Here is a 12,728-nt window from a genome sequence, read left to right on the forward strand (position 1 = left end):
AGCAAATTAAGTTGAAGTAATTTTCTTACTGGTTCATATACATGAGTAATTCAGCCAAGTGGATTCTTTTCTCCCAGAAGGGGCTCTGGTTTGGTAACTAGCCAAACCTCAGGATAGTAGTTCAGAGATAAGGTAGGTGTGAACACAAAAAATAGGAAGTACTAAAAACCAATTAAATAAAAATACTACGAAAGAAGAAAAAAAAGCAGTGGGACTACAAGGATCTTGGTGAACCAAGATCTTAAAAAGAACAGGTATTCACTAAGGAAATAGGGGTATATAATTAAGAGGAAATAGAAAAGTTCTACAATAACAATGTCTGGAAGAAGCTGAAATCACTGTCATTAAGATATGAAAAACGTAAATGAACGAGAAGACAGGAAAAAAGCACCTACCTGCATAATCAAGTTCAAATTCACAGAACTGGAAAGATTACGAAAGGATAAGAAAAATAATCCCTCTATTGAAATACTACATTTAATTTTCTAAATCTTAGAAAACAGAGGTTAAAAAATTCTTAACAGAAAAAAAATATCTGATTTATGTTTATCCCTAAGGAAATCCCAGGAAACTCTTTTAATCCAATGGTTACGTGCTCTTTGAATAACTTTCTATTAAGGTTAGTGGTCAGACTGGAATCACCAAAAATTTGTGCTAAATAATTTACATATCTCTTTATAGACAGATTTTGGAGCTTATGATATCTTTATAAATATAGAAATGAGATATCTATATTTACAGTTAAATGAACAATTATAAACAAAGTATTACTAACGGATAACTGCCAATATGGAGACAAATGATCTTATTCTTTATATTCAGGATACATAAGTGAAATACAGGAAAATATACTTAATAAGCATCTACAAACTTCAAGTATATTTTCAACATCATATTTTTTTAAAATCACCTTTTCTAACTTGTTCTTAGTAAAAACAGCCTTATTCAAAGACAAAAACTTATGAAATACTGTATGCTAAAGGCTGGAGATTGAGAAACATAAAAAACAGTCAGACTTCAAAGAGCATAATTTATTGGGAGAGAAAGCAAACAAAACAACAGACACAATATAGTGGAGGTAAATGCAAATCAAAGTATCCTGAAGTGCTCTGGGATACAGAGGTGTAGCTAGCCTAGCTTGGGAGTGGTGGTGGGTAAGGGCGGAGGGAGATTAGGGAAGACTTCCCAGAAGAGGGGACACTTGACCTAAATCTTTAAAAACAGCTCGAGTAAAAGTGGTGTACTCTAGTAATTAAGGGGAAAAATAGAACAGATATCTATGGGATGGCTTACCTAGTACCTAACCTGCTCTTCCCTGCAAACTGCTCATCTGTCTGCTCCCCAGTGCAACATTCCACATAGCTACTGTGGCAGCTAATGGTTCTTACATTATCCTAGCTAATAACTGGTTAGTGACCCAACTTAAGCTAGTAAGAATCTTTGTATAAACTATTACAAAAATGTAAATGAGGAAGAATTAGTCCTTTTCTGATGGGATAGCTGTAAGATACCATACTCAGGAACCGGCAGTTACTATGTTTTTACGCCCCAAGGAAAAGGCCAGTCAGTAACGAAAAAGAGAACAGTTGCTTCCCTTCCATCTTAAGATTCTCTATATAACAGTAAAGTTACATACGCTACTTAGTAAATACTAACTGCATAAAAGTAGCACCAAGATTTAAATATTTTTTCTTTCTTTAGTTTACATTTTTTCTTCAAGCTACAAATTAGCACACTCTTCACAATTAAGTCAGCATCCTTACTAACGTCTGGAAACTGTATCTAGGTACACAGCTGCAAGCAAAACTAGTTAAAATGGTAGTAAAATACCTCACCAAAAAATTTCATTCTAGATAGTATTTGTGATGCTTGGTAGATCCTTTATGATCAAAATGGTGGGCAGAGGGCGGCTAGGGAGGGGAGAAGACCAAATAAAAAGAATAATCGATTATCTCTTTGCAGTATGATAAGGGATTTCAAAGACATTTTCTGCTCTTATTGTCATCAATCTTTTTTAAAGAAAATTTTCTGCTTCTGGCTATCAGAGGCTAAATTCAGGCTGTGAAATGAATAAGCATTCCTAAAAATGGTTACCCTCATCCCTGGACAGACCTATAAAGCAGGCAACTAAGAAAGAACCAAAATGAGTGTTCTGGTAACATTTCTTTATTATACATAAATTGCTAAAACATTCCTGTATATAAACTTCAATTTTTCTCTTCTGAAGAACTTATATTCACAATTATTTACAGACATATGGCCATGTTTAAGTATTTTTAATGTTTTTTATGTAAGGGACTAGTCTATATAACGTAGATTTTTCCTTTTATTAAACTAGGACTAAATTAAACTATGATTTCAAAATTATGCCTTAAGCCAGAGTTGAGAGAGACATAAAAAAATATTGTATATACTGCTACCTATGATCACATACCAATAATCCAGAGAGCAGTACTGCACAGATTAAAGCAAGTACTGCTTCTATACTGGAACGTGGTTTGCATCTAAATGGAGGTGTGTCCGACTTGCCATATTTTTATACCTCCAGTAATATTTCTAAGTATTTTTGGTATGTTTTGGTTTCACGAGGCCTATTAAAGAAAATCATTCATTGGTTTTATGCAACAGTGTGCTAGCAAACACTTAATGAGCAGTAAGAACATCTGAGAGGTTAGGGGTTAGGAGTAAAAGAAAAAAAGAAACAACAGATACAGCATAAAAGGTGTATTAGGATACAGGCTTACTTGTACTTAGATACAATAACCATTTCAGCTTGTTATTTGTTAAGCTTATATTAACAGGCATACCACTGGCCTACTGTTATTGCTGAGCTGTAACTGCTAAAAGGTGTCAAGATAATATACACAGCTCAACTAATATTGAAGATCGAACAGGAATATAATTAATTTGAGAGTGTGTGATCCAAGCTTGGTTTCAGTAAAGCTATACCACGAAACTTGTGTATCATGAAGGATTATTGAGAAAGGGCAATAAGTAAAAAGAGCTTTTATATGCACTTGGGTTATAGTTTAGGCACATTTGATATCAGTCAAAGAGTGGAACCTCTCAATGTACCCTTAATTACAAGGGGGAGTGTGTGATAAAGATCGTTCATGATAAAACCTCCCTTGTTACTCAGTCTAAGTTTGGTGTCTAAGGAAATAATCATTGTTGGCTGAGTAGTAATATGGACCACTAATATGGACTGCTAATAATAGCTTCAATATGAGAGGATGACTCATACAGATTCCTCCAGCAATTTGTCGCATGTGAATATCTCATCAACAAACAAAAAAAACGAAACAAAAAACAAGGGGGAAGGGTCCTACTAAATTAGTTAAGTCCCATGTCTTAGATCTATTTAAAGTCAAGTTTTCAAAACTTGTTTAGATTTTAGTTACACGCAATAAAGACTAACTTATATGTATGGAAATCTTCAAAACATTAAAATATATTATTGGTATATGAGAACCAAGAAAATGAAAAACCCAGAAGACTTGGAAACCTTTTTTGGGACACTGGGGAATTTCAGTTTCATAGCTGAGAAATCAAGTATTACATTTTGGTTTAGTACTAACATATTCAAAGCTTATCTGCTTGTTTTTCTTTTAATATTACAAAATTGTACTCAGTATTAGAAATAAACTTTTACTACCTAATAATGAGAAGACACAATTACTGTTTGAAAGCTTTACAAACCCTAACCCTTAAACAGAATTCAATATGTACAAGTGAAAGAGAATATTAAAAGAAAACATAACAGAGAGATGCTAACATTTTTTCTCACCCCCAAAACATGGATCTCACTAATTCAGTTTTATTTGGATAACATAAACGATCTTTTCAAGCTACTTTATAATTTAAAGAAGTTTAAGGTCTTTAATCAAAAGATTTAAAAATTCAGCAAGTCTACTATTAACTTGAACAGTGGGTCAAAACACGGCAGATTTTACTGGACAGTTAAAACTACATATCCTTGACTGTTTTCAGTATAAAAGGTGAGGTTAGGTGTCTGGAAATATTGGTAACAGGCGTGTAAATTAATAGGCCATATTCTTTGTTAACCATAATAAAAGTTATAATTTATTGCCTACAATTACGTGCCAGGTAATAAGTGCTTCACTTTCATCTCAGATTTCCTGATAAAATGGGGTTCTTATTACAAATGAATAAACACAACTAATTAATTATTCTTCAACTTCATGTGGCCAGAAGTTAGGAAGACTGAAGAGCTTTAGGATCCAAGCAGGCTACAGTAATTCTGCTCCCCTTCTGCTGGACAGCCATGGTAGAATGAGGTCTGGTATGGAACCGTACTTTTCCTTCCTACTTGCTTTGATTGATTTAATGGGCCAGGCAAGAAATCAGTGAGTCGCTAAAACTACAAAATGTAAAAGCTAGAGATTTCTTTATGTTTAAGTTGATTAAGCAATTTAATACTTTACCCTATCACAACTAAACCATCTAATGGAAAAGAGATACTAGAAAACACCACCTTTTTAGTTTCAAATTGTGCTTCTTCCTGACAGCATCCTCGACAGTCAGGATCCAGTGGAAGCAAGTTGAACTGTCCAAGAAGATCACAGGAGCTGCAGAGCAAGTTGCTGGAGAAGCCTAACTCTCTGCAAGCCTCCGACGAAAACTCTGCCCCGAATGCAGACACCTGAAAATAAGAAAGAAGAAATAAAATATAATTCCATATTTATATTATAAAGCTTCCAAAAAAGGAGAAATCAGGGTTGTCAAAATCTAACACACTGGAGGTGAGTTACTGAAATGCCTGATTTGGAGACAAATTCTTAATTATTATTATTTTTTTTGGTGAGGAAGATTGGCCCTGAGCTAACATCTGCACCAATCTTCCCCTATTTTGTATGTAGGATGCCACCACAGCATGGCTTGATGAGTGGTGTGGTTCTGTGCTAGGAATCTGAACCTGTGAACCCTGGGCCGCCAAAGGGGAGTGCTCGAACTTAACCGCTATGCCACTAGGCCAGCCCCCATTCTTAATTATTTTTAAACTCTGTAATCTTATATGAGATTTGGTTCTTCCTACCTACCCCACAAATTTTTTTCTTAAAAATTTGTCACCTTTCAGCTTAGCTAGAATATGGATTAACAAAAAAAGATACTACATATTATTTCTTTATGACTTGTATATTATATATAATATCTTTCATTAAACAAACATTGAGTAGTTTTTTTTAAAGGAATTTCCTAAGAAGAAAAACAAATTCCCATTTCATTTTAAGAACTTAGCACCTATTCATACAGGTCTATAGAGTAACATTAATGTCTAGATCTCTATCACTCCCTATATCAGCATATCTTCACTCACATCTAGTAGGGAAGGGTGCGGAAGGGAATGGAGTAGGGGAGAGCAGGAGCACCTCAAAAATAAAACTTTGAGGTTTAGGGACTAGCTTGACCACTTAGAAGATGTTTATGACTGTGGGCAAGATAATCTCCCTAACCATTAATTTTCTCACTGATACAGCAGGAGCAATACTTGCTGCATAAAATAGATTGCAGGAAAGATTAAATGAAACGACTTATGCAAAGTAACCAACCAACGTGACTGGCAAAAGCAGGCTTCCAAAAAATATTAGTTCTCTTCCCTCATCCACTCTTCTGTCACACTTCCATGAATGTGGTATACCTCCCTGTCTAAGGTCAGTCCCTCTACCTGTGCTTTGGATTCTATCTTCTGCCATCTCTACAGGGATTTAATTTAATTGATAACTCAATTCTTCAATGTATTCAAGCTCTATGGTTCTCATTGGTCTCCCCATATTCTGTCATTTCTGAACTGTTACTATAGTCTGGTTTCTCACCCTACCCCTCAAGTAAACTTGCCAAAAATCACTAAATGCAAAGGCATTCAAAACTGTTCTCCTCCTTCCATGAACTTGTCCCCTTCCTTCTTCCTCTTCTATGCATCTCTTTAATGCTGTTTCCCATTTCTATTTTTGGTTCTTTCTGCTTCACCTACTTTTTGTAGACAACTGCATCTTTTTCATGACTTCAAATGCCCATTTATTGAAAACTCCCAAGTTGTCGTCTTTTTTTTTTTTTTGAGAAAGATTAGCCCTGAGCTAACTATTGCCAATCCTCCTCTTTTTGCTGAGGAAGACTGGCCCTGAGCTAACATCCATGCCCATCTTCCTCTTCTTTATACATGGGACGCCTACCACAGCATGGCTTTTGCCAAGTGGTGCCATGTCCGCACCCGGGATCCGAACCGGCAAACCCCAGGCTGCTGAGAAGCAGAACATGCGAACTTAACCGCTGTGCCACCAGGCCAGCCCCACAAGTTGTCTTCTTGAGTGTCATGCTTCCAAAGCCAACAGCCTACTTGATGTCTCATTTAGATGTTGCACTGGCATTGCAACTTCAAAACTCCAACAGGGAAACTTATCTTTTTTCCTAAAATCTATTCCTCCCAATGCATTCAGTATCTTTTTTCTAATTTAATTTAATTTTAATTTTTATTTTTAATTGCAGTAACATTGGATTATAACATTATATAGCTTTTGGATGTACATCATAATATATTCCATACTCTGTGTAGATTACATCACGTTCACCACCCAACCTTACTGGGTCTTTACTTCCAGAAAACTCACAGGTTTCTCATGTAACTTTGAACAGATTTCAAATCTAAGACAAAAGCAAAAAAATATAAAAGTTACAGATGAACCCCATGAAAATGAAACGAGAAACACAGCCACTACAGCAAGCTCTTATAATGCACCAGATATTTTGCCAAGCACTTTACATTATTATCCCATTTAATCTTAACTATCCTCTGAAATAGGCATTATTATCTCCAATTTACACAGAAAGAAATGAGACTTAAGAGAGTTAAAGTGATCTGGCTAAGACAACACAGCAAACAAGAGGTGGCAGCATCAAGATTCTAACCCTGGCCTGCCCTCAAAACCCTTAACCTCTGTTATTAACTTATGTTTATCACAGAATACATGATGCACCATTATTGTATGTACCACTAAGAATAACAACCCAAACCCTGACAATTATAATTGTGCCACCCATGGAAATAAGACTGATCCAGATGTTAACCTGTGAAGAGGAAGGTGGGAGGTGGGGTGCTGTTTCTCAGAAGCAATGATATCATTCTATACTGCTTTCACCACAGTGCCTTTCTGAATGAAGAACCGAATACCACTTAGTTCTGGGGCACTCTAGAAAACAGCTCCCTTAGACTTTTCTAATGCTTAAGCATACTCAGAACGTATTTCCAGATTAAATTACTTTATATCCTCCCAGTTGTTACCTCACTGGAATGCTGATAACTATGCATTGTTATTAACTTTAAATTAGAGCTATCAAGAGGCACAGACAGTGGGGCAAACTCAACTTGTCTAGTCTGAGGACCCACAGGTGTGAATTAACACAGTAGCAGCTAAATCTTCCATCCACACCAGAAGTTCAACCTCAACGTGCCAAGAAATTCTTCCCTCTTGCCCTTTTTATTCCAAAGATTTGGCTTATTTTTACTACTGCCAACGACTTATTCCACTGGCCTTCCCAGCCTCAGGCGAACAGTGAAACGCAGTTTTTCTAACTGCTTAGTGTTTTTCTAACAATCCTCCACTCCTCCCTTTTCATTTTCAAGGATTGTATTGCTTTCATTTCTGAAGAGACAGGACTAAATCTCAGGGGAGTTAAAACAGTTCAACAGGGGCAACAGGGGTGAATTGCTCAGGACTCTCTATTTTCAGTCATTTTGTATTTGTGGGAGTGGGTGAGGTTCATCATCGCTCTATACAAACTACAGGTATCCTGATGACTCTGACAGCAAGGGACCAGCACAAATGAACTAGGGGGCCATTCAGAGGGATTTAAATGAACAAATACACGTGAGGCACAACAAAAAAACACATAAAAGAAAAATGGTCCCCGTATTCCGTTTGTCTACATTCTAACTGGCATGGGAGCAAGGGGAGTGGAGAGATACAAACACATACACAGAGCTATGGTGTGGTTAAGATCGTGGATCTGCGCAATACAGCAGAAAGTATGCTGATTATGCAAGGGAGAGAGTATATCTGACTTCGAAAATCTGGAAATGGGATGTAAGTTAAGCCTTGCATTTTATCTAAACACTTTACCTTAGGCCTGGTGAGGGAGAACAGGGTATGTGAGATATACTAAAACAAGCGACCCCAATTCTCCACCTCTACCTTTTTGCTCTCCCATGAGAGGTAAATGCTGGGAATTAAGCCTGGATAGACAAACCAACATCAGGTCAAAGAGGCCTTTTTAAGGAACATTAAGGAGTAAAGACTTCACCTTAAAACAGAGACATTCATTGAAGAGTTTTAATATGTCAGATTTAAGTTTTAGAAAGATGACTTTGGGTGCACTGCAGAGACTGGATTAGAAAGGGAGAAAACGAGACGGGGAGATGAGTTAAGAAAGCTGTTGTGGTAATCCCAGGCAAGCAAAGATGCTAGCCTGAATTTACTGTGGAGACAGAATTAAGTAGAGATTTTTAAGGGCTCATTGACTAATTAGATTCAGAATGAAAGGGAAAAGAAGAATTTAAAATGACTAATTTCTGGCTTGGGCAATTGCGAAGCTGGCAAAGTCAACCACTTAGATTCTAATCATTCAAAAGGTGAACCAGGAGGCTTATTTCTAAGGAGAGAGATGTCGGTGGCCTGAATGAGGAATTAACAATACGTGGATGGACTTGAGGGATATTTAGGAAGTAAAAGACTTGGTAATTGCCTGGATGAGGTACGTAAGGAAAGGAGTCAAAGAGGACATCCAAGTTTCTGACTTGAATTCTGTGGATGGTCATTATGGTAGATTGTCTAACGGTCATAAAGTCTTCCTCTCCTGGTATGTACACTTCTTTGCCATGTGATTGTGTCACTCCTCCCATGCAGAGATGGAGTCTATTTCTTCATCCCTGAAATCCAGACTGGTCTTCTGATTAACTTTGACAAATATTGGTGAGGTGGAAGTGAGGTATGTGATTTCCCAGGCTAGGCTTTAGGAGGCTTGCAGCTTTTGCTCTTTAGGGGTGCTGCCCTAAGACTGTCATGAAAAGAAGCTGGTCTGACCTATTGGAGGATGAGAGGTCACATAGAGGAGGACCATGTCGTCCTAGTTGACAGCACTACCTAAGAATGAATCCATTTTGGACTTTTGGGTCCAGTTGACCTACTAGCTCAACACAGCTGCATAAATGAAGCCAGAGGAAATCAACAGAGGAACTGCTCAGACCCACACAACTATGAGATATTGTTGTTATTTTAAGCCATTAAACTTTGGGATGGTTACCCTCCATAAACAATGAAACAACAGTCAAAGAGATAGGGAAATAAGGACAAGGTAACTTGAAATGTTAGTCCTTTTTCTCTTTGCATGGTGGTGAACTCAAATTACCTAAGACTGGCAAAAAAAATCTTGAGTTTAGAGAGGGGTTTTCCAGTAATTTCTAAGGCATCAAATGCCTGGATAATAGAGTACCGTAGTGCTAATGAGAGAAATGAAGAATCCACCTTTAAGTATGGTTGCAAAGCATACAGGTAGGATCTTCAAACCCCTTGATGAAAGTAAAGCAGAGGTGTTTATAGAGGCCTTCAGTATAGGCCATAACTCCCCCACACCCTGAATAAATCAATTAAACCAGGTCTCCTAGGAGAAAACTTTCAGCAGGATCAGAAAGGGAATACCTGAAGAATTAAGCTGATTCAAAAAAAAACTTGTAAAAGGACAGTGTCTATTAAAAAAAGTTTTATTATTCACACAGCAAAACATGGATTGTAAACTTCTTAGGAGGAATTAACCAAGATTAAGTCGTTCCTGAGTGAATAGGAAACTAAGTCAAAATTAGCCTCTCCCCCATTCAAAGATTAAGAACACATTTTTTTCTCTTAATGGAGAAAAACGAAATAAAAAACTTGCTTAACACTACCCGATTTTAAACGAGATTTTAAACGAGGTGAAGGCTATCATTTTAGGAAACAATTTCAAAAATAAATCATGCTCTATTATACAGAGTAACTTCTTTAATGGCAACAACGTTGTTTAAAACAACAAATGGCACGGAAGTGCACCCAGCGGTACGTGAATGCCAAAGAACGGAGGGAAAACGCTGTCTAACAGTGAATCAGAGAGACCACTAACAACTGAGAGAAGGAAGTAAACAGGCAGTGTGCCCTGGATCAAAGACTTGAGGGTTTTCCTCTATGATCTGGGAGCCCTGTCATAAGGAACGGTAGTCCCTTGTGTTTCTGCCCGTTTGAAAACAATATTCATTCCTTTCCAGGATGTATTGCCTTTTCTTTTCACCGTGTGATTTACAGATTGTTTTCAGCTAGAGCTCTACAAGAGAAGTACTCGAGATAGTCTGAAGACAGGAGAAAGAACCCCTAGAAACCCGGGGCGGGGAAGGATACAAAAGAGGAATGAAGCCACGTCACTTTCCGGTAGCTAAAGAAGCCCAGTCCTCCCGCCCTTTTCAAGCGTGGTTCCGTCTTCCTCGGCGCACTCCCTCCCACTCGCCCTGGGGCTGCAGCCGAGGGGATCTCCACTCACCGCTTGAAGTACAGTCGCCAACAACATCCGAAGCGCAAACGCCGGCCCAAGCCAGCCACCCGGCCGAGCGGCCATCGCTACCATCTTCCGTAGGTCTCTGGTTGCCCAGAGGACCCCTCAGCTAAGGGCGTCCACTCCAAAGCCTGATCCAAAACAGGCTGCTAAAGGCCGTTGCTATCAAGTCTCTTATTCTGCAGAGACAGGTATTACCCAACGGCATCTGGAAGCTTAAAGGTGATCAAATATCTTTACATTTGACATAAATGTAACGTCGCTAGGTCCTTTCCATAACCCATATCAGGCAATTTCCTAAACTCCCCAAATCTGTGCTTCTTTGGGCTCCTTCCTTTCATTCGCGACATTTCATCAAGCCGCCAAGAAGCCCCGCCCTCGTCAGTTTCGGCCGGCCTCCTTCTCCAAGTTCACCCAATCGAATGCCGTCTTGGTTGACACCTAGGGCGCAGGAAACCAACCGTAACACTAACCGAGAGCGAAGCGCTTGGCTTCTCCGGTCCAATAAGCAGAACTGAACAGGAGCAGGGGGCGGAGCTTCTGGTTGCCGAGCAGCGTACGTAGATGCGTGCGCGTGGTGGCGGAGGGGGCTGGGCGGGGGCGGGGCTGAGGGCGGCGCAGCCGCAGCCGCAGCGCTGGCGGAGGAGCGCGCGGCCGCGAGCAAAGGAGGGAGGGAAGGAAGGAAGAGAGGGAGGCGGGCGGGCAGGCAGGCGCGGGGGTCGGGGACTGAGGCAGCAGAGGGAGGCGAGAGCCCGGCAGCCGCTTTTGCTGCGCGGGCTTTTGGAGAGGGCGGTCGTTGAGTCGGCCAAGGAGAAGCGAGCACCGGCGGCGTCGGTGTTGGCGCCTGGGGGCGGGGGACCGGGGAGGGGAGAAGGGGGGTCGCTGCGGTGGTTCTCTCGCTGTCGCGCTCCTCTTGCCTCTCTCCCGGCTCGGTGGGCTCCTCCCGGCGTCTCCCTCGCCTCCGGGGCCCCGCTCCCCGCCCCCCGCGGTATGTCTTGATCCCGAGCAGCGGGTTTCATGGGGCTCCTCAGGATTATGATGCCGCCTAAGTTGCAGCTGCTGGCGGTGGTGGCCTTCGCGGTGGCGATGCTCTTCTTGGAGAACCAAATCCAGAAGCTGGAGGAGTCCCGGTCGAAGCTAGGTGAGGAGAGGAGCTCCTGTGGGCTGAGTGGCGTGGAAGGGGGCCGGGCCAGGGGGTATTGCAACCGGAGCAAGTGGGCGTTCATCTAGCCTGGGGTCTGGCTTGAGGGCAGGAGCCAGAAAGAGGCTGCAAAGAGAGCTGGGACCGGGGGCATGGAGAGCACAAGCTCCGACAATGGTGTGAATTAAGCTTGAGTGGCGTGCTGGGCTCTTGAGGTCACGGGGCAGAGGTTGCGTGCTTGGGCTTCGCAGCGCCGAAGGGTTGCCCCGAAGTAGGCTTTCCACCGAGAGGGAGCGAGAGAAGACGGAACTCGGCTGGGAGTGCCTTTCGCGTTCTCTTAGAAGTCGCCCAGAAATCCCCGGCAATGTCAGGCCGGGGGTATTCTAATTTGAGATTTGGGCACCTGGATACAGAATCTTTTGGGGTTGGGGAGATTCACGAAGGGGTAGATGCGCCGAAATGGAGAGAGATACTGGGAATGATGGTGAGTAAAAAAAAAAATACACTGTAGTGAGTTGCACGCTTGTCCTGGGGGCAGCAAGGGACCGCACAACGGACGGGAGCAATAGGCTGCCCAGGTAGGACAGGAAAGCAAATAAAAGGCTTCAACGAGGTACTGAAACGAGGCATCCAGGCGTTAAATTTTCTTTTCTGGTGGCGCTAAACTGATTCATATTTTGGGCTTAAGAATACGGATGTATATGTATGTTGCTTCGCGGCAGTGTTGATGTAGTGAATCCAGAAGAGGAGGGAAGGCTGACTTGGAATTATAGTGAGATTTAAGTTTAAGAAAGGAAAAGTAAGATTATCAAATTTAGCCATGTGGTTAAGTACCTTAAGGAGTTAACAGTGCTTACTTTAGTGGGAGAAGAGGTCTGAAGTACAAAAAGTTGAAGTGTGAAGTTGTGAAAGACCAGAAAAATGCTCAGGTAATAGGTACTTTCAGAATAGTAACGAGTTCTGGCGGTCGGGAAGGGTTTGGGATAGGGAAGGAGCGTTA

At 40.8% G+C, this 12,728-nt stretch overlaps 2 protein-coding genes across 9 annotated transcripts in view; one reads left to right on the top strand and one right to left on the bottom strand.

Moving 5' to 3' along the window:
* Window positions 1–11,102, bottom strand: part of SELENOF (selenoprotein F) — a 37,098-nt gene extending 25,996 nt beyond the window's left edge. Inside the window, exons 1-2 of one of the 2 annotated variants that reach the window (XM_014827563.3) lie at window positions 10,576–11,102; window positions 4,496–4,663 (exon numbers count right to left, since the gene is read on the bottom strand). In XM_014827563.3, coding sequence (XP_014683049.1) covers window positions 4,496–4,663; window positions 10,576–10,659 — 252 coding nt within the window. In that variant the 5' untranslated portion in view covers window positions 10,660–11,102. The remainder of the gene's footprint in view (window positions 1–4,495; window positions 4,664–10,575) is intronic. The other variant, XM_014827564.3, reaches the window with a different exon arrangement.
* Window positions 11,103–11,200: 98 nt separating this feature from the next.
* HS2ST1 (heparan sulfate 2-O-sulfotransferase 1) overlaps window positions 11,201–12,728 on the top strand; it is a 166,909-nt gene continuing 165,381 nt past the window's right edge. For 3 of the 7 annotated variants that reach the window (XM_070486762.1, XM_070486763.1, XM_070486766.1), the window contains exon 1: window positions 11,593–11,728. Coding sequence is in view for 4 of the 7 variants with exons in the window: in XM_014827566.3 (XP_014683052.1) it covers window positions 11,605–11,728 (124 nt within the window). In the remaining 3 variants the exon portion in view is untranslated. Of the gene's footprint in view, window positions 11,729–11,955; window positions 12,213–12,728 lie in introns of those variants that run through there. The other 4 variants (XM_014827566.3, XM_014827565.3, XM_070486764.1 and 1 more) reach the window with 4 other exon arrangements.

The sequence above is a fragment of the Equus asinus genome, chromosome 16 (assembly GCF_041296235.1).
Source record: "Equus asinus isolate D_3611 breed Donkey chromosome 16, EquAss-T2T_v2, whole genome shotgun sequence".
NCBI classification, from domain to species: domain Eukaryota; kingdom Metazoa; phylum Chordata; class Mammalia; order Perissodactyla; family Equidae; genus Equus; species Equus asinus.